Consider the following 23,644-nt stretch of genomic DNA (forward strand, 5'->3'; position numbering starts at 1 on the left):
ACAAATGTGAATAATGAACTAATTCCCTACCAAAATATCATTGTCTTATTTATAAAGTATCAGGTTGTGATTAGTGTACTCATTATTATTGAAAGAAGACATTTATTTTTACAAATACACTCCTTAAAGATTAAACAAAGTACTAAAATGTCCAGAGAGGAAAAAAAAAATAAAAGCAACTTAATATATTCCCAATCAGTATGTCTCCTGAGATCAATATAAAGTTTACAAAGATCTATGCAGCCTTTTTCAAAAACACTGTTGCATTTTACAAGTAAGCGAAACAATATTGAATGGAAAATATGTGTATGAAAAAAAATGCACTTCAGAATCACTATTTGCTATCTTTTTTAAAGAAAAAAATCTTGACACAAAGAAACAGATGATATGCTTTGTTTCATGCTGGAGAATCATTGTGCTTATTTCATATGTATGTAAATTTTTTTCATTACATGACTCTTTGCTTATGAGTACTTAATCACAGCCACATTTGTTGGATGAAAAAGCATATGAAAAACAGCACGAGCTATTTCTGTGCCATATTACTTTTCAGGTTAGTGGAGACAATTCAAAACTGCATGATATTAACAGTCTCTGGTGACTTTGGATTCAATATTATTCAATATTTGGGTGATATTAAACAATATTTGAATGATGTTAACACTGATAGCCTAACACATATGAAAAGCCAAAAGATAATTTGGTTCACTTTGCATTTGGAATTTAGGAATCCCCACCTCGTCCCTCTCTTTCACACACACACACACACACACACACACAAACACACACCACAGTTTATTTCTAAACAAAAAAAGAAAATGATGAAATTGATATATTTTTATTCAGTGCAACCAACCCAAAGCATACTAAGTAAATCTATCTGATTCCAACCAGAAATGTATCTTAGAAAACCTAAGGAGTTTCTTACAGTATTTCCTCCAGTTTAATAGCTGTGATGCTATTTATAGTAACCCCAATTGTTTCTTAAAAGAAAGCAAAATACTAATGATAAAAAATTGAAGAGAAAATTCAAATTTTAATTTAAAGAATTTAAAAAATATTAATTTTGAAAACTATATTGAAAGACAAAATGAGATAATGAAATGCTATAGGACCTCTATCTTAAGTCATCTTAATAATCTCCAGAAAACACATTCTTAGAATAAATATTGATTAAATACATCAGTGTTAAATGATAATATTTATCAGCTTAATCTAAGTAAAGAAAAAAAAATCAGCTCAATCAATCATTTTTAACCTAAAGGGATCCTGATAAAATCCAAGTGCCACTCTCTTGTTCAGCTTCTCATGTACACAAACTGTCAGGTCAGAGGTGAAATGAAACATGTTTCAACATTTTCTGTCATTCAGGAATTATGCATTACCATTATGTTAAAAGATTGCCCTCTAGTTACTTTGTTGCACAGTTACTCAAAATGGGCCCCGTGACTCGACAATGAGAGTTTTAAAGAGTGACATCAGGTGCCCATATCCTTGGGGGCAGAAGAATGAGGTAAGTCAAGCCTTGCTTCCTTCTCACGTGTTCCTCCTAAACTTCCTGAAAGCAACAACCTCCAGAGCCTCCTGGACATTCTGCTCAACTCTGTCCTTTCTAGCCAGGCTGTTCCTGAGATATGCCTTCCTCGTCCTTTTTTCCAAAACTGAGTTGCCCCAAGCACACCCTATGTAGCTCAACTAACCAAAAGATAGTGGCTTTGCAACTACAAGAAAAGGAGAACAAAACACCAATAAGTTTTCCATTCAGCACAGTTTTAAATATGTGACGTACTCTGCCATTATTTGATTTGTTACTCATTTCTACACACAATCTCTCTCTCTCTCTCTCTCTCTCTCTCTCTCTCTCTCTCTTTCTGTGTGTGTGTGTGTGTGTGTAAATTAATGCACAGACATATTCAAAGCCAATGTTTTTATTTGGATGGGGATAAGGTTACAATCAGATCATTATGTTTTCTTAACTGAAAACCTCTAATTCCTGATAAAAAGTATAGTGAGATTGGAATTAATTGATGAGATGATTTGTGAAATAATGTACAAATATTTTCTCTAATTAGTTTAAGTACAAAACACATAAAGTACTCTATCTTCATTAGAAGATATACATTCAAATTATGGCTGTTGTTTGATTTTCACCTGACTTTTTTCATCTAATATGGAATATCTTTTGTAGTCAGACATAATTCAGTTGTAGCACTGTAGCATGTCTGAAGCATTGCAATAACTCCATGATATAAACTAGACCCTTTAACAGAGCTGGTCAGCAGCTCCTTTGTAAAGTGTCATAGTCACTACTATTAACATGATCAATAGCCTTTAGCACCTATTATGTCCAAAACACTTTGCTTTGTGCCAGAAATATAAACTTTCAGAAAACAACACTTCTGGATAAAAACTCAAGATTGGTTTTCTACTTACCAAATGAGTGGAAACTTACTTAAGGAAAAGAGAAATGTCATCTGACTTTCATTGAATGCCTTGATTCAAGCTCTGTGCTGAATTACTCATATACATTATCACAAAATCTTTACAATAACCCTAGGACTTGAGTATCAATAAACACATATTACAATTGAGGAAGTTGATCTCAGAGAGATTTTAAGTTATTAATCCAAGATCACATTACAACCAGAAACTAATAAGGTTTGGACTTGACTCCAAAATAAATAGGCTCCAAAGACTGCATTTTTCAACTTTGTGTAGTTTTCTCAATTAATATTAAATTCTTGCTGGCACACGCTACAATCCCAGCTACTCAGGAGGCTGAGGTACAAGGATCAGAAGCTTGAGGCCAGCCTGGGCAACTCAGAAAGAACCTGTCTCAAAATAAAAAAGGTCTGGGGATGTAGCTCACTGGCAGAGCACTCCTGGGTTAAGTCTCCACTACTGAAAAAAAAAAAAAATGTCACCAACTATCTCCATCAGATATGTGAATCTCATTTTATTTTATCTTCTCTTTAATTTTCTGTATCTTCAATTACATTTTGGGGCTCTCCTATGAATCCTACCCAGCTTTTTATGTTTATTTAAAATTGACTAATTCAGAACTAGAAACAACCAAGGTAAACTTCTGTTCACAAATGGAAAGTAAATCATGCATCTGAAATCAAAGAATGTTACAGAACAAAAGATTTTCACAATTACTTAATTCACCGCCTTATCTTATAAATAAGAAAAGTGTATCCAAAGGTTTCATACAACTTATTGCAATATTTGTTTCTCTACTGAAGTCTTGTTTTCAAATCCTGAGAACATAGTATAAATTTGGTTCCCTTAATTCAGTCATTCAATTATTTAATTTATATTTATTTTGGAGTTTCCTCATAGAAATGCATTATCTTGAGCATCAGGAAAAATGATGTGAGATAACTAGGTGTGATATTCGTAAACCTAGTGGGAAAGAAATTAAAAAGCTCTAAAATATATGCTCTACACTACCACTTTTCCCTTCTCTCCACATACACAAAGACTTTTGCTTCTCATTGCCCATGCTAGAGTCAGTCTTCTGAGTCTTTGCACTAGCAGTTCTTTTTGTGTAGAATTATTTCCCCCTAAATAGTCACATGATGAATCCTTATTTCTTTCAGGTCTCTGTCCAAATGTAACTGTTTCAGACAGAGCTTCCATTATGGCCTGCAGTAAAGTAAGACGTTGCATGACATTTTTTCTTTATTACCTGTTGCTAACACTGAAACATAAGCTCCACGAGTGTGGAGCTTCAGGCTGTCTCATACAGTCCCAGTACCAAGAACATCAACTAGATATGCTAGGAGCTTGATAAATATTTGTTGAATAAGTCAATGAATGAAACTGGAGATAGATTTGAAGACTGAATTGAAGATTATGCCAAGAAAATTCTAATTATGGTATTAAAATATTACCATTATTCACCCTTTGTATACTAAAAGGTGCCATCTGATCAGAGGTTTTCTCTAAATGTTCCAATGAGTCATGAAAATGTTATAGAGTTTTTGCACAGAATACAACAACCCCTTTAAAACGTTTCTGGCTATGATACTATAGACAATTGCTCTAGACAATTTGGTGCCCTTTTGGTTTTGAGTTTAAATGATTACTAGGCTTTATATGCCAATAAACTTAAAGTAGTAGATATTGCAATAATTATTCTCCTGGAACTGATTAACCTGATAAGATTTCTTATTGATGCATCAAATTGTTTACTAAATAATCTGATTCACAGAAACATTCTAATTTTCACCCTCTAAAAATTATTTACCATGTGCTATCAAATAAGACATTGATTGATATCATAAGTGTCTTAGGTTTTCCAAGGACTGTTTTAGTTCCTGTAAGAAATCCATAGTATTTACTAATCAAATAAGCAGGATGTTTCCCAATTCACTTCTAAGAATCTTGTTATCTGAGTGTAATCCACCTTCCCCTATAGTCATAACAGAATAGTTTATATTTGCTAGAAAAAAAATAAGGAGGAAAAAGGGGAAAGGAAGGAGGGAAAGAGGAAAAGGTAAGAGGAGAGGAAGGAAAGAAGAGAGGGATGGAGGAAAGCAAGAAGAGTGAAAGAAGAAGGGTAGAAGAAAAGGAGGGAGGGAAGGAGGAAGAATGGGCAAGAATTAAAAAGGGGGAGAAGGGAAGGGAGAAAAGCCCTGTATCTACAGATCTACAGATCAGGCTCATCAATTCCAGGCCAGTTCTCTGGCTGTAATAGAGCGAAACCATTCCTCCGACATTGAGAAAGATATCAGTTACCTCTCACTTGACCTGCTCGCAGATGGCCAGCCTGTCCTTATCATGGGAATCACTCAAGACACTTGTTAAAATGTGATTCCCCATGTCTTCTTCCAGAAACTACTATGCTTCAATAGACTTGAGGGAAGTGGCCTTTGATTTGTTTTCAACAACACTAAATCAATGATTACCAAATTTGAGTTTGCCTCTCAATCACTGGGCATATTGGCTGAACACAAGTGGACATTATCCCAGAGTTTCTGATTTAGTAGATTGGGGGATAAGGTGGATAATTTACATTTCTAACAAGCTCCCTGTGATGTTCAGGGTTCTGATCAAGAACTTTGAGATCCATTTTATATGCACTTCTCATAACCAGGTGAATTTGTAAGAAACATCTGTACCACATTTCTCTGAAGCTACCATTGGATTGATGCATTATTTTTTTCTAACCTTGTAATTACCATGAAAATGTCACCCAGTGATTTTTTTTTTGTTAGAAATCAGATTCAAATAAATCTCTGTGTCCTCCAGTATAGAAGAAAATAAGAAGATGCTCAATCTGCACCGTTTTCTTTATTATGGTGAAACATCACTTTATATCATAGAAATGCTGCCAACAATGCCTAGCTGTACACTTTAAAGAGTTAATCCAAAATCGGCTGAAAAGCAAGCTATGGAGAGAACACAGACTGTGTCCCTGGGTCAGACTCAAATCTCCACTATGTCACCACGAAACACCTACAGGAATGGGCAATAAAGCTAGCCTTTTTTAGAAGAGATTCAGGCACGCCTATTATTTAGAGATCCAAAATTGGGCCATCGGGGCTTCAGGAATGGTGCTTTGCTTTTTGATTTGGCCACTATAAACTCAGGCCGGTTGCATTGCTACTTTCCATGAGGAATTTAAGGGGTGTGACTGCATCCTTTCCAACCCTGCATTCCACATGTGACAAAACTGATCCAGCTGTTTGTCTGAAAGAAATTCCTTGCTGTCCTTAAAAATTAAAAAGCAAGTGATATCCGTCCTCCAGAGGCAAGTCTCCAGCTGGAACCTGGTACAGGCAGTTGCGAAACAGAGACAGTGCCCTGGAGAGCATCTGCTTTTGAATTCTTACCTCGCCATAGGGGGGTTAGCCCCATCTTGCTTTTTGAAATGGCAGATTCTGGATGGAAGGTGCTGGCTTGGCCCAAAGCTCTTGAGAAGTGTTCATCCACTACTGACCCAATGTCTCCCTGGAAATAAGTGAAAAGGACACATCGAGAGTTAAGGTACTCCATCTCGGCAGGCGGGTCTTTCTCCTCCTCCTCCTCCTCATCCTCCTCCTCCTCCTCCTCCTCTTGTTTGCTGGGAAGGGTGACTTCCAGAGAGTCCTGCATCTTGCTGTATACCGCTAACTTCTTCTGGGATGGAATAAACAAAACACAGTATCAAAGACCATTTGTAAAAAAGCATTAACCAGTTAACTTTTCACTTAAAAAAAAAAGAATCTAAATATTAACATATGTTTGCAAATTGATTATTCTTCATCTGCTTTATTCCATCTTTTCCCTCCCCAAACCAATTGCCTCCTTCCCACACTAAAAAAAAAAAAAAAAACTACTATTCCAAATCAGTTAAAGGAAAAAAAAAAAAGCCATTTTCAAATTGTATATTTTCAGTGTCAGAATTTCATTTTTGTTTGTTTTTCTTTAAGTTAGTTGTACTACAAAAGATAATATTTTTTTTAAAAAAAGTGACAGATTCCTTCTATTTTTTCTTCCCACTTTTGATTGACTTTTAAAGATGTAATCTTCAGTAGCATTATAGTTTAAAACAGGGAAGAACAGTGGATAGGAGATCTAACTTACTCAGGGCACGATGGAGAAGAAAAGAGCTTTTCATAAACGAAATAAACTAAAATAAAAACAGGAATGTAGCATCTTATAAAAGGATTTGGCAGATGTGCTGAACTCATTTCTCAAAAATCAAACTAAAATGACAAAATAAGTCTGTGTGAAGATCCATTTTGCATGGAACATATTTTTCAGATGTTCCACTTACCGCCATTACATAGAGAGAAAAAAAGATTTTATTGTGGCTTACTGAAAATAATACAAAATGCTGGAAAGGACTAACTTTCCAAATAAAAATGAGAAAAGCCTGATAATTTAAAAAATATTTTGAAATATATGATCATAACACCAATAACAATTAATACATATTAAGCCAGGTACTCTTCTAAAAACCTTGTGTTTAGTTCCTCATTTAATCTTGACAATTCTATTACATGGTTATTATTAGTATCTGTATCTTAGAGAAAAGACATTAAGGCATAGAGAAGTTAAGTGACTTCTCAAAAATCACAGAGCATGTTAGTGATGGAGGCAAAATGCATAATAAAACATCGGGGAGAGATGTGCATGCATATGCATTGCAGGGAACAGGAGAGGAATATCTAGGGTGGAAGAAAAGTCACCAATATGTTGTATTTGGTATTGTTTCTTTGAACAGTAAGCTGTAGTTTATTTTTTTATTCTTGCATTTTGATATTTCCACATTTTTTTCACTGAGCATGTATTATTTGTATTATCAACTACTTCAATATGAATTAAATATACACTGTATTGTTAAAGCTTATAAAATGCATTATTTCAGTGACCAAATAAGCTTTCTATATCATCTGCTTATTTGTAAAACCCCATCCCTTCTCATATCATTTTTCTTATTTCAGGAAAAAAAAAAACAACGAACAACAACAACAACAAAAAAAAAACACATGCTAGAAAATGAGTGTGAATAGACAAAACTAAACTAAATCATTACAAAATACTACTCATTAGTTCTGCAAATGTTACCAAAACACGTAACCTAGATTCTATGTTTCTAATGTAATTACTAGATTGAAAATCCATAGCACCAAACTATAAATGATGTTCTTTTGTGAGGCGGGTCCTGGATGTTTAAACACATTGTGAGGTGTGGTTATTAGGTTGGGGCTCTTATTTACACAATATATGTGTTGCTTTTAATTTAAACTTTGTGTCATTGTGGTATCATTTGTTAATGAATAGATAATGAATAGGTAATTGCAAAGACTGCCTGATATATTTCTTATAATCTATTTTTGCACAGATTTAAGCCTGTTTAATTTTACTTGAATGGTAAAAACAACATAATAACATAGATTATGTATAAAAGGAGGGGGTTAAACTAAATCAGCTCTAAAGTTAATCCTAGTTTCAAATTCCATTAAAAAATTAAACAGATATTGTGATCAATTAGTCAAACCACAGTGCTGTTTCCTTGTGTGTAGATATATATTTATTCAAAGCATGCTTTGTTGAAGGATATGCACACACTTTTTCTTGAAGAGTCTGGCATACTAGAAAGAAGCACTACATTTTTATGGAAGGGATATTAAAACTGATCTACAAAGCAGCTTCACTGTCCATAGTGTTCATTATAATCTGTGAAACTGATTCTCAGCACAATTTGTGAGAATCAGGCTATGCATATAAAAGTTTCACTTGTTTAATTTTAATATGTATTCTTCAAGTAAAATAGCCTTGGCTGTGTTAATTATCCAAATAAAGGCAAGAGTTTTTTTTTAACCCTCACTTATCAAGAATTAATTCTTAAGTGAAATAAATTTAAAGTTATATGTACTGAAAAAAATTTTGAAAACTGCATATCCTGATACAAATGTAAAATATTGTGATCAATAACAGGAATCATAAAATATTTTAATTTGTAATTGATGGCTGTTGAATTCAAGACACAGATTTTTCAATCTATTTAAGATTACATAATTTTCCAAATGCTGCACTAGTTTTGTGGGGTTTTTTTCTGTCAGTTATTGAATGACTGAATGCAAATAAATTAATGCTTGAACTCATATACTTTTCAATATACATGGGCGAAAAGTAAGCAAAATCTGCCCTTGTATCAAAACAGCTATCACTCTAGTTTTTAAAAATCATTCTTCTGCTCATTCATGCATTGATTCTCTATATCCTTTATATTTCACACATATGTAATATCTCTGTTTATATTCTTATAAATATACATGTCAAAATACTTCATTTTGATATTGCAAACACTTGTGGTTCTAAAAAAAGGGAGCCTATGATGTTCCTATCAATAAGCAGTATTTAAGAATATTTATCATTCCCATCTGCACTTTTTTTACAATAAAGTGGATTAAATTTTCATAAAATATACAGAACCAATTTAAATATTTATATCTCCAAAACTCACATATTTATAGCCTCACAGTTAACATCACTGTTTAAAAGAAAAATTTCAAAGTATCCAAATGACCTGATAACTACCTGAAATGCTAAATATGAATTAGTATAAATTTTTTAACATTAATTGTGAGCATAAAGAATACAAAAACAAATTTTAAATAGAAATGAACTCATATGCTGACATTCACACCACACTAATTTTCTTCTTTATAGACTCTTGAGCTTAACTACTTTCTTATATCTGTGCTTTGGTGATTGTAAATCAATGATTTGCTTTTTTTTTTTCTTAAATCCAGCATACTACTTGTGTGTGCTTTTGCCATACTCTGTATTCACCAATGTTTACTTTTTTGGAATGAAATTTCCCTAGAGTTACATTCTTTCTTGGGAATCATATAAAATTTAAAATATTGATATGGAATCTAATATGCACAGAACATAAACTTCTAAAATCAAATTAGAAATGTAACCCACTTATATTATTCCCCAAATACACAATCACTTCCTAATAACAACTCTATCTCATAAGTATTCATAATTCCCTTATAAGCCTCTGAAGAATTGTTAACAGAAATTAAGAAGATGTCAAAGGTGGCCTTAAAGACTACAATCACTTTACCTAATGCACATATATGTCTCACTGTCACTGCGTAGTAATGACAATATTTCCCCAGGTAATATTACTTTGGAGTTAGGTGAGGCAATGAATGGGTTAACTGACATACAGTGAAAGCTAACTCACAAAGGTGTAAAGCAGGAGAGTGAAGGAGAGTTGGCCCAGGCAGTGCAAGCCTTAGCCACCACCTCAATGCCTGCCATTAGGCACAACAGAAACAAACTGCAGCAGGAATGTGCAGGGGAAAGGATTTGTCTGACAAGAGAAAGACTTCCATGTCAGGAGCCAAATACCACTAACTCCCCAAGGCTTAAGCCTGTAAAATGCCAAATGATTACTGTGCATATGTGGAAACTTTTTTTCCTAAGGAAACAAAAGTATTTTAATGAATCACTGCAATCATTGGATATTTAGAAATAGCTTTTTCTTTTTCTTCTTTTCTTATTTTTTAAAAATTTCTTCTACTAGCTATCTTCTTTAAATGCAAGGATTTTGGGGGGTTCAAAAACATGAGCAGTGCTTTTAGAAAGAACCATTGGCTTTTAGTAAATGTTTCAAAACTGTGAAGCTCGTAGGAGCAGCACATTGCTCCTTCATCATTTTTTTTTAATTTACTTTAATAACAGAGTTTTAAAAATATCTCAGAGAGACTTGAGCTTTGAGATCTTCACCTGTTTGGAGGTGAATGGATCAGGAAATGCAAGGTTGGGTTAGGTTAGTAGAAACATGCCATAGACCTTTTATACATTTTATTTCATTTAATATCTCACTCTCACATGCAGAAATATTTTGCCAGAATTCCCAATTTACATATGCAAAATCTGGCTAATTTAGCCAGGATCATCCAAGTAATAAGAGGCAGACATGGGATTAGAACCTATTTCTGTATTAATACAAATCATGCGCTAGGAAAACAGATTGGAGAAGGTGAGTCTCAAAAACATAACTTATTTTGATGGAATAAACAAACATAATTCCACGGTCAATATGGCATTGCATGACAACTAGGATAGTCTAATGTTATTTATAGCATTAAAAATTACATTATAAAAAGGGATATAGTTATTAAGTAATGCAATGCTCTTAAATATATATGCAAGTCTGGATGAAATGTAGTGTCTAAAAATGTACTGTCTCCTTGGTAATCGGACACATAATCCACTGGTCTACAATTTTTCTGGAAATCCTATTTTGGAAATGTGAGAAGAGTCAACTTATAAGAAACAATCACCTCAAGATCCTCTGTTTTTTATTTATTTTTCTTAATCTGAAATGCTATTACTTAGCATAACGAGCTACTTTTGAGCACTGTGCCTCTAAATGATTCTGGTTATTATCAAAACTCCAACCTCCAAAGATGAAAACTTTTCCATTTTTATGATGTTCAAAAAAATGTGCCACAGGCTTAGAAGCAATTTCAAAATTTGCATTCCCAAAATGTTTTAAGCAATGATCACATCATTAGGGTATGTGTTTTTTCTCAAACCAACTACTTTGAATGAAACAACAGTTTCCATGTATAAATTTCTGGTATGTTTTTTATAATCCTTTGTCTAGACTTAGTGTATGATTTTTAAACAAATTATCTATTATTCATTAATTCACCTAATCGTCCATTGATTCCTATTTTGTGTCAGTAATTGCACAGAGGTCTGGAGATACAAAGATGAAAGGTGTAGCGGGTGCCTAAACTGAAATTACTCATGGTGGTTGGAAGAGATAGTAAGGATGATAGTATATTAAGTGGGCCTCCTGGTTTAACTACATAGTGAATTGTGTTATTTCTAAAAGGAGCTAATATTCAACAATTTAAAAAAAAGTGGGGAAGTAAACTATGAATTTTTTTCTAGTTTCTAAGGAGGCTGAAATGACAAAGAGGACTTGACCAAAACTAGTTCCATGAGTCTAAGCAAGCCACTGAGCCTTCTGACCCTTAGCTTGATCTTTAGAAACTAAGGAATTTTGACTTGATTTCATCTCAGCAGTCTCATCCAAAGCTATCATAATAAGCAACACACTGGAGCTCTAGACAGATTCACACTTAGATGTTTTTTACATTGGCTACCTCTTCTGATATTGCAGGACACTAGCCAAAAAAAAAAAAAAAAAAAAAGGAAAAAAGAAAAAGAAATCTACAGATCATTAAAAAAAAAAAAAACTACTTCCTATCTAGACAAGGGTCATCTAGCCCAACTCCTAGCAATTAGTTATGGTGCTTCCTATATTTATCTTCATATAAACAAGAAAGAAGAGGTCTTCAGAATCCTCCTACTCCAGTTCCCAAGGACAAGTGATTTGGCATACTAAAATGGTATCTCTTTAAGAAGAAAAGACACCTGTTGAGTTTAGGTCATTTTTTTTTCCCTCTACAAATATTAAGAGACACATGAAAAATAGTTCAGTTACCCCAGTTCAGACCACACTTATAAATTACTGGCACAAATCTGGTATCCACTGAAATATCTATAAATATGGCATTTATGAGTTGTTCTAGCAACAGCTGTTTGGATCTAATGGTTCGAAGCACTCTCAGGGTCTTCCTAAATGAGTAGTTTAAGCGAAAAAACAGCTGTTTAAAGAGGTGAATTTTGAAAGGCTCAGGGCAGAGCTTTGCCCAAAATTATTGCCTTCACTATCTTTGCCAGAGCCTGAAATTCAACAATTAGAGAGCCTCTGTTTCTTGAATTAAAATATTTTTCTGGAGATACCTTAAATTATTATCTATTAGCTGATGTATTCCTTTAGGTATTAAAAAAAATAAGAGGTTAACTAGAAATAGGACCTGTGAGAATGAGATTCAAGTTAAGCACGCTGTTTTAAAATTATACTCATCTCACTGATAAACTTGCTTAAGGATCTGCCCTAGGCATCATATGCATAATTGTTTTACTCTCATTGAAAATTCTCTTTTTATAGATGGATACAAGACAGAAATACACACACTACTCAGCGAGGTCAGCTTAGTGTCTCTTCTGCAGTAGCCTGAAGAGATGCTGAGCAGAAGAGCAAGGTTCTTGCTCTGAACACCCACATTTCCCTTGCCATGGCTTGCATCCCTGCCATCTTAAACTTTTTGAGATTTTACCAAGTGCTAGGTGAAGTAGGACTCCCTTGCATTTAGTCAAAGTATCCTTTACTTAAATTTCTAGGATCACCATGTGGGTGTATCTGGCTTGTTAGCCAACATATCCTCACTCTGCATGATAGATTCAATCCTCCTCTTTCCATAATTATTGTAATCTCCATTCTGGTTGACTGCCAGAGCCAATAGTTCAGTTATTTGAAACTTTAATTTTCCCTCTATCTTTGAATTTTTCTGGCTAGGAAGTTCCTGGGAACCCAAAGCCATGGGACAGATTAATCTAAGTCTTTGTAGTCAAGTTAATTTGTGTAGTGTGGAATGGTAGAGGCTGCTTTTTCTCAAAGGAGTCCTGTATGAATTCTTACAAATCCATTTAAGTCTTTGCTTACAGTTTCAAGAAAATTAAATCCTCTGCCTTAAATAAGTTGACCGTATATTGAAACTATTTAAGTTATAATTGTATTCTTTCTTTTTAATGAATATAAACTTATGCTCAAATAGCAATGAAATACAAGGCACTTAAAACTGATTGTTAATGCCACTGCCTGTAATTTCTTTTCAATAAATAAATGTTCATTTTCTAAGTGAATATTCTGTCTCATAGATAAAACATGCAACATGGATAGTAAAAGTCATTAGCATAATACAAATGCTTGCAAAAGGCCTTTGGAATGCCTAAACTTAAAAAAGTACACTACCAAGGACTTGGAAAGAATCTAAAACTTCAAGGCCAAAAATCCACTACATATTAATCTTCTTTATCAAAAATGTTGATTGGGGCACTAAAGACAAAAATAAGCCTATTGTGCAAGAGCAAAAAAGAGAGGAGAGAGAGAGAGAGAGAATATATAAAAGACTGAGAGACCACATGGTATGGTGGAAAGATGCTACACTGAGGCAAGGGGATCTGGTGGCCTTGATTTTTTCTCCAATCAGCTTTTAAATCTCTAACCAGGCATTTCAACTCTGTGAACATGCATTTTCCCATATGCAAAAAGGAGAGGGTGAAGTACTTTTTCCAGGGTTTTTCCATGACAAACAATCTCAGAGCAGTTTTATGACTTAACCAAGGTGGCAGAGTCCAGAGAAAGAGTTTGAAAAAACTCTACAAACTTATAACTGGAGCTTTGCTTCCCAAGGGAACTCTTTTAAGTGAAAGCACTCATGCAGATTCACCCAGCTGTTACCCTTGAAAAGCACAGAGTAAATATGTTCTAACTTTCACAAAGCCGGAAATGTGATTGTTAAAAACTTATGAGCGTAATTAGAAATTTGGAGATTGTTTTCTGGTTTTGTCATCTCATTTATAAACTACTTAATTCTGAAAACTTTCCTTTAAGAATCTTCCTAATGTGAACATTAAGAACATGGTGTAGGGTGGGTAGACAACAGACTGTCTGCATTTAAGATGAGAAGTCCATGGGGTATGAAGGGAATCTATGATTTCATATCATTGCCTTCAATTTTTTCTGACACATATTTCGAAATTTTCTGTTGATTCCTACTGTCACTGCTAGTATACAAGTGCATTCCTTTCCACACACGTTCTGCAGTGTCATCAGCCTCCAGAGCATGTGCTAAGAAACACGAGTCAAGAGTTCTCCTGAGGAGATGTTAGGATAGATGAGTGAGGGCAATAAAGAGATGGTGGGCATGGGGAATAGGTGGCTTAGCATCTCTCAGAAATACCTGGCACTGTACAACTCACTGTAAGATATATGCATAGCATGTAATTTATAGGATTTAATTTACTCTTCAGACACTTACAAATTACTTTGATTCATGTAGCCTACCATATGCCTCCATAACAGATTATAGGACAGCCTAGGTGTGTGCAGCTTTCTATATTTTTAAGACCACTCACCAACAACATATAATATGTTCTATAAAAACCTAAACTTAAAATATCAGCTGTTAGGGGAAAGGCTGAGAATACACTTGCTTGGAAAATAAAGTTCAGTTAGTTCACAAAGAATTTTCAGTATATGATCATGCATTGAGAAGAAAAGCATACCTATGCTTAAGATTCATTATAATGATAATGAACCATGTTGATACATTAATTTACAAGGACTTCACAACTAGGGGTATAGCTCAGTGGTAGATTACTTGTCTAGCATTTGTGAGGCAAAAGCAAACATTCGAGCACCTCAGAGCTATGCAGATTTGAAGGGAAAATCAGTGCAAAGATACATTAGGACAACTGAATAAAAAAATATAAAACTTTAATGTTCTCTCTCCTAGCATTTTATAAATGACCATTAAACTTTCTTAATTACACTGTCAGACTTTTTATTCCTTTCCTTTTTATTTCCTCAATAAATAAGTTTTTCAAGAGCACTAGGAGTTGAAGCCCCATTTTTTTGTCTCACAGGCAAGATGCTATTAGGGGTCACTTCCCATGTACGGTGAAAACAATCTTCTTGGACAATAATGATAAAACCTTATGGAATGCAAAAACAACCAAAATATGTATTCTCGGATGACTGCATTAGGGCCAAGTCAATATTAGTCCCACTTCACCCACGCACCGCATAGTCTAAAAATGCTGTCAGCCTGATAAGAATTTCCTGATTTACTCTTTTCTCCAATAGAAAATATAGGTCATCAAAATAAACTCTTGACAGTAAAAGAACAGTAGTCATACTTTCAAGTCTCTCTTTAGTTCCCTAGCCAGTCAAATGTCAAATAGAGAAAAAAAAAGAAAGAAAAAGAGAGAGAGAGAGATTTGAACAAGACATTTTAGTAAAAGCAACATGAAAATTCCAAGCACCCCTTTCAACTCAATTCTTATGATCAACTCAGCCAAACTTCTACTTAAGCAATGTCTACAGGAGCTCAAATACAGTAGAAGTTGATCATAGTACAACATAAATGTAGACAACTCAGGTTTACAAAGATTTTTTTTTTAAGTTCATTCTTCAGCTTGTTGATAGCTTTTAGTAAAAGAATGAATTCATTCCTCACGGAAAACTAATTTTATGATTGGTAATTTGTAATTTTTCTAATAATGGATTGCACTTTCTAACACAAATAAAGTATTACAATACTAATCCCTACACAGAGGTTCATTGAATTAATTTCACAACTCTACAAAAAGACCTTATTTGCAACTTCTAGCTCACCAGATTTCTTTAAGAGGGGGAACTATCTTTCTGAATATTTAATAAAGTTTGAATCTGTTGCTTATCTACACTCCAACTGTTAACTGAAGTCCTCTAGAGTTTCAGAGATGGAGGAAAAGAGCTTCATTCTGGACTGGATGTTAAAAATACCCCCAGGGTCTCCTTGCCTCACTTATCCCACTTGAACTCCCATAGGTTTAAACCTCTATTACTGATATTTTGCATATACCAAAGAAAAACAGCTAAACTAAATGTTTTAATCTGTTCATCCTCAGTACAAATTACAAAATGTTTCCCCATCCTCCTCTTCAAAAGTAATTTCACCTTGAAATGCTGAAGCTGTTGAATAGTACAAATAAACAAATAAATAAATAATAGCAAGAAAGTAGGGCTTCTTCCTTTTTCACCCTATCTGGTACAAGTTAAGTTGGTTCTGTGTTGCAGATGAATCTGGGGCACGTACCCTTACAGAATCAGTTGAATTTTACAGCCCCTAAAATTTAAATAGAAAGTCATAGTTTCTTTCCAAAGAAACCTATCAATCCAGGAAAGGAACAGAAGAAGAAATATAAAAATTCGAGGTGCGAATTAACTAAAGGGTCAAGTACGTAGAGCCACAATAAAACATTTGTTTCCTGAGAAACAAAAATCAAGGAAATCAGTAAATTCTGTCAATGATAATGCCCTAACCCCTAACCATATCTAGTGGCATTTAAGACTCTAAACCCCACAATCTGAGGAGGATCCTATTTTGGTACAGTCCCTTAACACACACATATATTTTTTAATGTAGTGCTAATTAAACCTTGTGGTGTTCAGTGAGTAATATCCAAGGACTCCTAGTGTCTGATTCCACAGAGCCCTGGTCTCCCTTCTAAACTAGATCGTCTCCTTGTTCTGAGTCCCTCTTTAAGGATGCATTCAGTCGCCTAGCATGGCGGAAACCCAGCTTCCAGGGACTCAAGATTACCTCTGGAATGGGGAACACATGTTTCAACAGACCAAACACTGTTAACAGGCTCTGTGCTTTGATGGAATTAGAAAATGAATGAAGAACCTTGACATCGCTGCCGTCTAAGTCACAGTCACAGAGAAAAGCTCTTCGAGAAGTTATAGAAATATTCAATATAGGTTGCATTAGGCCAGTGTTCCACCCTAAAATTCCCCAAAAAGTTCATGTCATGAGCTCACTGTTCAGGTAGCCTCTTATACCTCAGTGGCACACTTCGTTCTCCTAATCCCGAAAAACCTGGCTGGCACACTCTCACCTTTCCAAAGAAACAAAATATTTGATTTAAAGGAAGTTTACTCACATAGTCCTAAGTCAGATGCCCTTGGTGAGCTTCAGAGAACTGAGTCCTAAGAGTCAGGGTGGCTTTGAGGATCAGCCTCTGAGCTCTGGTGACAACAGCTCAATAAAGCCCCCAGCCAGGTAATGCCTCTTATCCCACCCATCCACCTGGCTGTTCTTCCCTCCCCAAGCCTCTCCTCCTATCTTCTGTTAGCTTTCTGCTCAGGGACGCTTCCGCAGGTCCCAGAGCATCCTTTGCGCCACCCGTCCCAGCCGGACGGGATGTCGCAGGAGCCCCAGACCGATACTCTCGGTGCCCCTCGCCCCCGCCCCCGGCAGGTTGCCTGCTCGGTGACTCACCTGCTGGCCAGGTTGGGGAGCCGAATGATAGCAAGCTGTGGGGCAGGTTGCAGCTGCCACAGGGTTGGGCAGATACTGGGGCGCTCCATACGGCTGGGGGTGATACATCACCTCCGCACAACTCATGGCAGCAGGGGCAGAGGCGGACCCCGAGTTGCCGCCGCCGCTTTACGCGCTGGCGCGAGGGGCGCCGCTGCCACCGCCGCAGCTGCTGCCTCTGTGGCTGCTCCAGCTGCTACTGCGGCGAAGGCGGGTCTTCGGCGGCCTCCGGCTCCGCGCCGGGAGCGAGCTCGGGAGGGGTTGGCAATCAGCGGCGGCCCATGCGCGGGCACCTTCATCTTCAGCCCCTCCGGGTGCCCCCTTGCCCGAGCTTATATAGCGACTCCGGGACGCAGCCGCCCGCCCTGCAACCGGAGCATGACAGTGCTCGGTTCCGGAGAGGGCAGCGATGCCCAAGGCAGCAGCAGCCACAGACCTGGCCCGGGTTAGGTAGCCCTGGGGAGCCGGGACACTGGTTTGCATATACACAATGCACGCCCGGGGCTCGTCCTATCACCAGCGCTAGCTGCTGGGCGAGGACCGGGAGGCGGGGGCACCGAGGGAAGAAGGCTGGGGAGGAGGGGGAACGCTTCACCTCCCCAGGCTCTGACGCCGAGCTTTGCAAAGTTGCCTCAACTCTGTCTGCGGAGGGCGGGTCGCCCAGCAGGGGGACCCTGGAGAGGGCTGGCTGCGGATTGGAGCGAAGTTTGCAGCCCTCTCCGCCTCCCAGCATGGGATGGTGGTGGGAGGAGAATGGTATGCTAGAGGCTCCGCGCCCTCAGAGTTCCACAGGATCCCACCCTGTCTGTGTCACCTGGACACCAGGGCCAGAGCTTCGCAATTCCAAGAAGCTTTTACAGGGCGCATCAACACTAGACCCAAATGGAGGTCAAATGTACAAAGAGGTAAAACCTCGCAGGCGCAAAATAAACTGAGATTAGTTCCAAACATTAAAAATACCCCGAAGTGAAAGTTAATATTATCCCAAGTGCTCACATGCCAAGAATGTAACGCGGTTTTCTACAAGCAATTCCTCTTTAAATTTAATCTTCATGGTAAGACATTCCTGTGGGATGTGTACCTTTTCTGGCTCTTACCACCTGGTTTCCATAGAGCTCTAGGGGGAAAAAATTGATCAAACCCATTCAGCTACTATTTAAAGATGTATTGATTTGCAAGTGGCTTATAAATCCTCTCCAAAAAGAAGAAAAAAAATGTTTGTAGGAATGTAATTGTTTTGCGATATAATCAGTTTTAGAAAAGAATTATACATATTTTATAAATGAGCAAACTCTAGTTCTGACCTTTACCTCTTTTATGACACACAGTGATCTCTTGTTTTTGATCTGTCCTTTCTCAGAAGAAAGTCAATTTGGATGTCAAATGAGCTGATTTTGTCATGGACTAAATAGCGTCCCTCACCAAAAATTCACAAGTTGAACCCTCAGCCCCCAATATGATTGTATTTGAACATAGGCCTTAAGGAGGCAATTAAGAAGTCATGGCTTTGGGACTTATTGGACAGACTGGTGTGCTTACAAGAGGAAGACACCTCAGATTGATCTCTCTCTCTCTCTCTCTCTCTCTCTTCCCCCACCCCTCCACTGACAGAGAAGAAAGTCCATATGAAGAGTCAGTGCCAAGGCAGCTATCTCTACAAGCCAGGAAGAAAAGCCTAACTTAAAATCAACACTGCAGGAGGATCTTGAATTTGTAACTTCCAGAACTTAGAGAAAATAAATTTTGTTGTTTAAATCACCCAGTCTGTGTGTGGTATTTTTCTTATGCCAGACCCAGCATACCAATGTACATGTATAGTTCTAATATATTGTTAATCTTTATATCCTCTCACACAAATGCACACACACAAAGACATAAACTATACATAAACTATAAAATTGAATAGGAACATTTTGCTATCCCATAACATCTCCTATTAATTCATTCATTTTATCATCCCTTGATTCTTAAAAATATATTTATCAGGGACTTACACTGTTAGACCTTTAAATTATGCTTTTTTAGCATTTTTATCAATAAAATAAATACAAGTTTACTTCAATTGTTTATTACTGTATTTTCCCAAATTTACTCTCCTTGGTTATACCCCAGACTCATCTATTTGGATTCTTTCTAGACCACTCTACACAGGTGCTCCATAAGGACTTTGGTCATGATAGCACTGATCTCCCCACACCCCAAATTGATCCTGCTTTCATGTCTATCCCAGATATTGAAACATCAGTGATCAACTATACCAGTAGACAACTTAGAATCTTCACACACTCCTTTCTTCTCCTCAGAGTCCCTACCTCCAGTCTTGGAGTCCAGTTGATCCCAAATCTTACATTGATGCTGACAAGCTGACAATCTCCTCTCCTTTCCTTACTCTTGTTGCTATGATCTTGAGTTTCTCAGTATCTCTTCCCCAGAATTCTGCAAGAGGCTCCTTGCTGATTTTCAGGCCTCATGTACAGATCCATTCTGAGCAATTTTTATTTATTCTTTTATGATCCAAACACAGCAAATCAAACAGAGCAAGGAGGTTTTATCCCTTTAAAAAAAATCATAGTAGCTCCATAAAATGTGTCATTACTTTTTTTTTTTTTTAATCTTCCAATCATGGACTCTGCCTTTGTGACTACCATGTAGTCATCTGAATCAAGAGCTCCCATTCTAGGTAGGATCCATAGAATCTTCTACCACTATGTCTTTTTATAGGTGTGCAGAACATCTGATCCAACAGCCTACTTCCTGTCTTCTTCACTTGCTAATTCTTTCTTGCTCTTCAAGGAACCATTTTTTAGAAGATCCAATGAAGGGTAGCCTTAATGCCTCTATTCTCAACAGACACTGCTCTTATTTTACTAATAATCAATTACTTGACCTGAAACTGCTTATGTGCTTGTCCTGACAATAACTATTTGAGAGCTGAGATTGTGACTTCTACTTCTGAATCTCAACCCTATAAAGTGTCGCTTAATAAATATTCATTGAATAAATTATAAAAAGGAAGGAATAAAAAACATTTTAGAAGAATCTAAAAAATCCAAGCATATATGAAACCAATGAATGTTAAAACGGTGAACATGTTTCTGCTTTTCTCTCAAATAAGAGAATGAGAAGTTACTGATGGTAGAAAAAATTCAAGACCTAGAGGATAAAGTGACTGAATTCAACCACAAAGCTAGGACAGCCTCTCAAAACACTTAATAGCTCCAACTTTTTCTTCAGATAATATAATTATAATTAATTACATTTTCCAATGATGTGTTTAATGTCTATCTCCTCTACTAGAATCTTGCAGAGATCATTTCTATCTTATTTACTCCTCCATTTAACATTTACAAGGTTGATTGAGAAACCAGAACTAGATTAAAGATATGATACCCCCACTTGTGGTACTTTCCAAGTGCCCAAAGATCTTGCAAATCTTCATTTTGTGACAAAGATATTGTTCTTAGGTCCTAAAGTCATGGACACAAATGTCTGGAAGTAGTTGATAAAATCTTCCTACAATGTAATATCTTTTTTGATAGCTTCCCTTTTTATTGTTGAAAGAAAAAAATGAGAAAGTAAAGAATAAATCATTGCTAAGAGTCACAGCCAAGTAATATGATGCATGGCATTTTTGGTTGAAAGGTGACACCAGCAAGCCATTGAGATGGTATGATTATGTTAAGATCTGCATTCATATGTATATTGGACTCCTGCTGTCCACCTCGGCCTGCTACTGGACTCCTGGAGAATTCCCATTGGTTGGGGAAGTGCGGTAGGAGGGAATTCCGGAGGAGGGACTTCCTGTTGGGGTCCGGGAGAAGGCCTCGTGGGTCGGTCGGAAATCTTCCCAGGAGCGTACGGGCATTGGTGGCAGTTTCAAAAATAAAGTTTGTTCCTGCTTGAGTGGCTCGTGATTTTGTGCCCAGCCAGACCGCAGCAAATCATAGAAAAGAGAGAGAAAATATCTTGTCAAAGGCTGTAGTATTAGTTGTCTCCTTGGTAAAAATTAGAACTGTTAGAACTAAGTTAGAACTAAGTTAGAATTCTGGTAGAAAAGGAGATATGTCTGACTTATCCAAGGTATATGTTAAGGGTTTTAGAATGGAAAAGAATCAGAAGAGTCATTTAGTTTAAAACATCTTGTTTCATAGATAAGTGAACATATGGCCTGAGAAAGGTCTCATAATGGACTTGTGGTAGAACCAAAGCCCCAAGTCTCTTGAATCTTGATTCAATTTTCTTTCCATCATCACATGATAAGGATATATGAATAAACACCACATAATAAGGATATATGACTAAACACTTCTGTTCACATTTATATTCACATTATGGATGTGTATGCATATTCATTTATGCAAATGCAAGCATGCATACATGAAAAAAAAAGAGGTTTCCTATTATATTATCCTTTGGTCACCTTGGAATGTGTGGGCAGAAGTGCAGACCAGTTGCATTTAGCTGTGTATAATGAGTCACTCAGATCAGATAATACTATCTGACCACTGCATTCATTGTCATCGCTATTATGTACAAGAGTCACAATTGCGTGGAAAGAACAATGAAAGGTAATGTGATTTTATGAACTTCTCAGCCTATGTTTCTCAAAGTTTGCCCTCTGGTATTTTCTTCTCTTTCTTTAGCACTACTTACCTTCTCTTCTGATTGAATCTATATATGGAGCCAAATCTTACCTGGTCTGATATTTATCCCTCTACTTTTTTCTATCCCAGTCACTGTAATACTAATAAAATACCCAAATGACCTGAAATGTTCCCAATTCTTCAGATTCAGTAATTTACAGCCACTATATTTTAAGACTCTACCTGCAAATTTTCCTAGAATGTTCCCAAATTTTATAGCTGACATTTAGTGAGGTGAACCTCCCATTTACTTATTCATTTATTTATTTTAATTTGGAGAGGTAACTTGAACTGGATTTTTCTTTTTTTATATTTTATTTTTTAATATATATTTTTTAGTTTTAGGTGGACACAATATCTTTTTTTTTAATTTTTATGTGGTGCTGAGAATCGAACCCAGTGCCTCACGCATGCTAGGCAAGCATGCTACCACTTGAGCCACATCCCCAGCCCTTGAACTGGATTTTCAATTATCTCTTGGGATAAGTTAGGGTCAAAAGTGGGGGAACTTCTTTTTTTGAGTGATGACAGCCAGCCTGCTTTTAGCTTGGGGTAACAATGTAAGAAAACATAGAGGACCTGTAAATACATTTGCATGGCTATCCCAGGCTATATATCCAAATCCCCTCCTTACCTATTCCAGCCACTAAACAGCAACTTTGAGGCAGCCTCTGGCCTAAGTTGAGCCCACTGATAAAACAGCCTGCTCTGGGCTCTGAGGATATGGGTGTCCATCATTTGTGTAGAGGATCAGCAGGTTATGAGTATAAAAACATGGTTATTTTAGGCAGAAAAAATGATCTGCTAGAGTTTTCCATACTCTAATATCTGAAATCTATGAACACGTTATCTTACATGGTTAAGAGAGTTGAGAGTATAGATGAAATGAAGATTGCTATGGAGAAAATTTTAAGATAGGAAGATAATTATGATTATCAGGGTGGGCCCAATGTCATCCTAAGGGCTCTTAAAAAAAAAAAAGAGGAAGGACAGAGAGGAGTCAGTCTCACATTGATAGGAAATAAGGTAAAAGACTCCATAGGTCATTGCCGACTTTGAGGGCAGAAAGAAGGGAATCAAAAGCAGAGGAAGAGAGGAAGTCAACTGAAGCAGGACAGGGAGGAAAATGGAGTCCTCTAGAGTCTCCAGAAATGCATGCAACCTTGCTGACATCAGTAACAAGCTGAAGCTTGGGATTTCTGACAAGATATGAACGTAAGATAATAGATGTGCTTTGTTTAAAATCACTATGTTTGTGGTTACTGGTTATAGCAACGATTGGAGAATGATACAATAGTTTCATGGGGCAAGGGTCACTAGAAAGGAAGGCTCTAGAGGAGCAAATTCCCTTGGTCCTGCAGTGTTCCATAAGGAGATGTGCAATGGAGAGGTGGTTAGTGAGAGGGACTCTGAATCTCAGAGGCCAGGGAGGGATTCTGATTGCCTGGATCTTAAGGTGGTACCAATGTAATAGAAAATAAAATATGAATTCAAAATGTATAGGCAAATAAGAGCTTTTTATTTTATGTCCTT

The 23,644-nt window shown here is 36.6% G+C and overlaps 1 protein-coding gene across 3 annotated transcripts in view; it reads right to left on the reverse strand.

The window, feature by feature from the left end:
• Vgll3 (vestigial like family member 3) overlaps positions 1-17,572 on the reverse strand; it is a 47,948-nt gene extending 30,376 nt beyond the window's left edge. Inside the window, exons 1-2 of one of the 3 annotated variants that reach the window (XM_046430567.2) lie at positions 17,430-17,572; positions 5,841-5,958 (exon numbers count right to left, since the gene is read on the reverse strand). In XM_046430567.2, coding sequence (XP_046286523.1) covers positions 5,841-5,958; positions 17,430-17,555 — 244 coding nt within the window. In that variant the 5' untranslated portion in view covers positions 17,556-17,572. Of the gene's footprint in view, positions 1-5,840; positions 6,127-17,429 lie in introns of all 3 variants that reach the window. The other 2 variants (XM_046430566.2, XM_046430565.2) reach the window with 2 other exon arrangements.
• Between the last annotated feature and the right edge of the window lie 6,072 nt (positions 17,573-23,644).

The sequence above is a fragment of the Marmota monax genome, unplaced genomic scaffold (genome assembly GCF_021218885.2).
Source record: "Marmota monax isolate L192 unplaced genomic scaffold, Marmota_monax_Labrador192_F-V1.1 WCK01_AAM20220418_F8-fsc00016, whole genome shotgun sequence".
NCBI classification, from domain to species: domain Eukaryota; kingdom Metazoa; phylum Chordata; class Mammalia; order Rodentia; family Sciuridae; genus Marmota; species Marmota monax.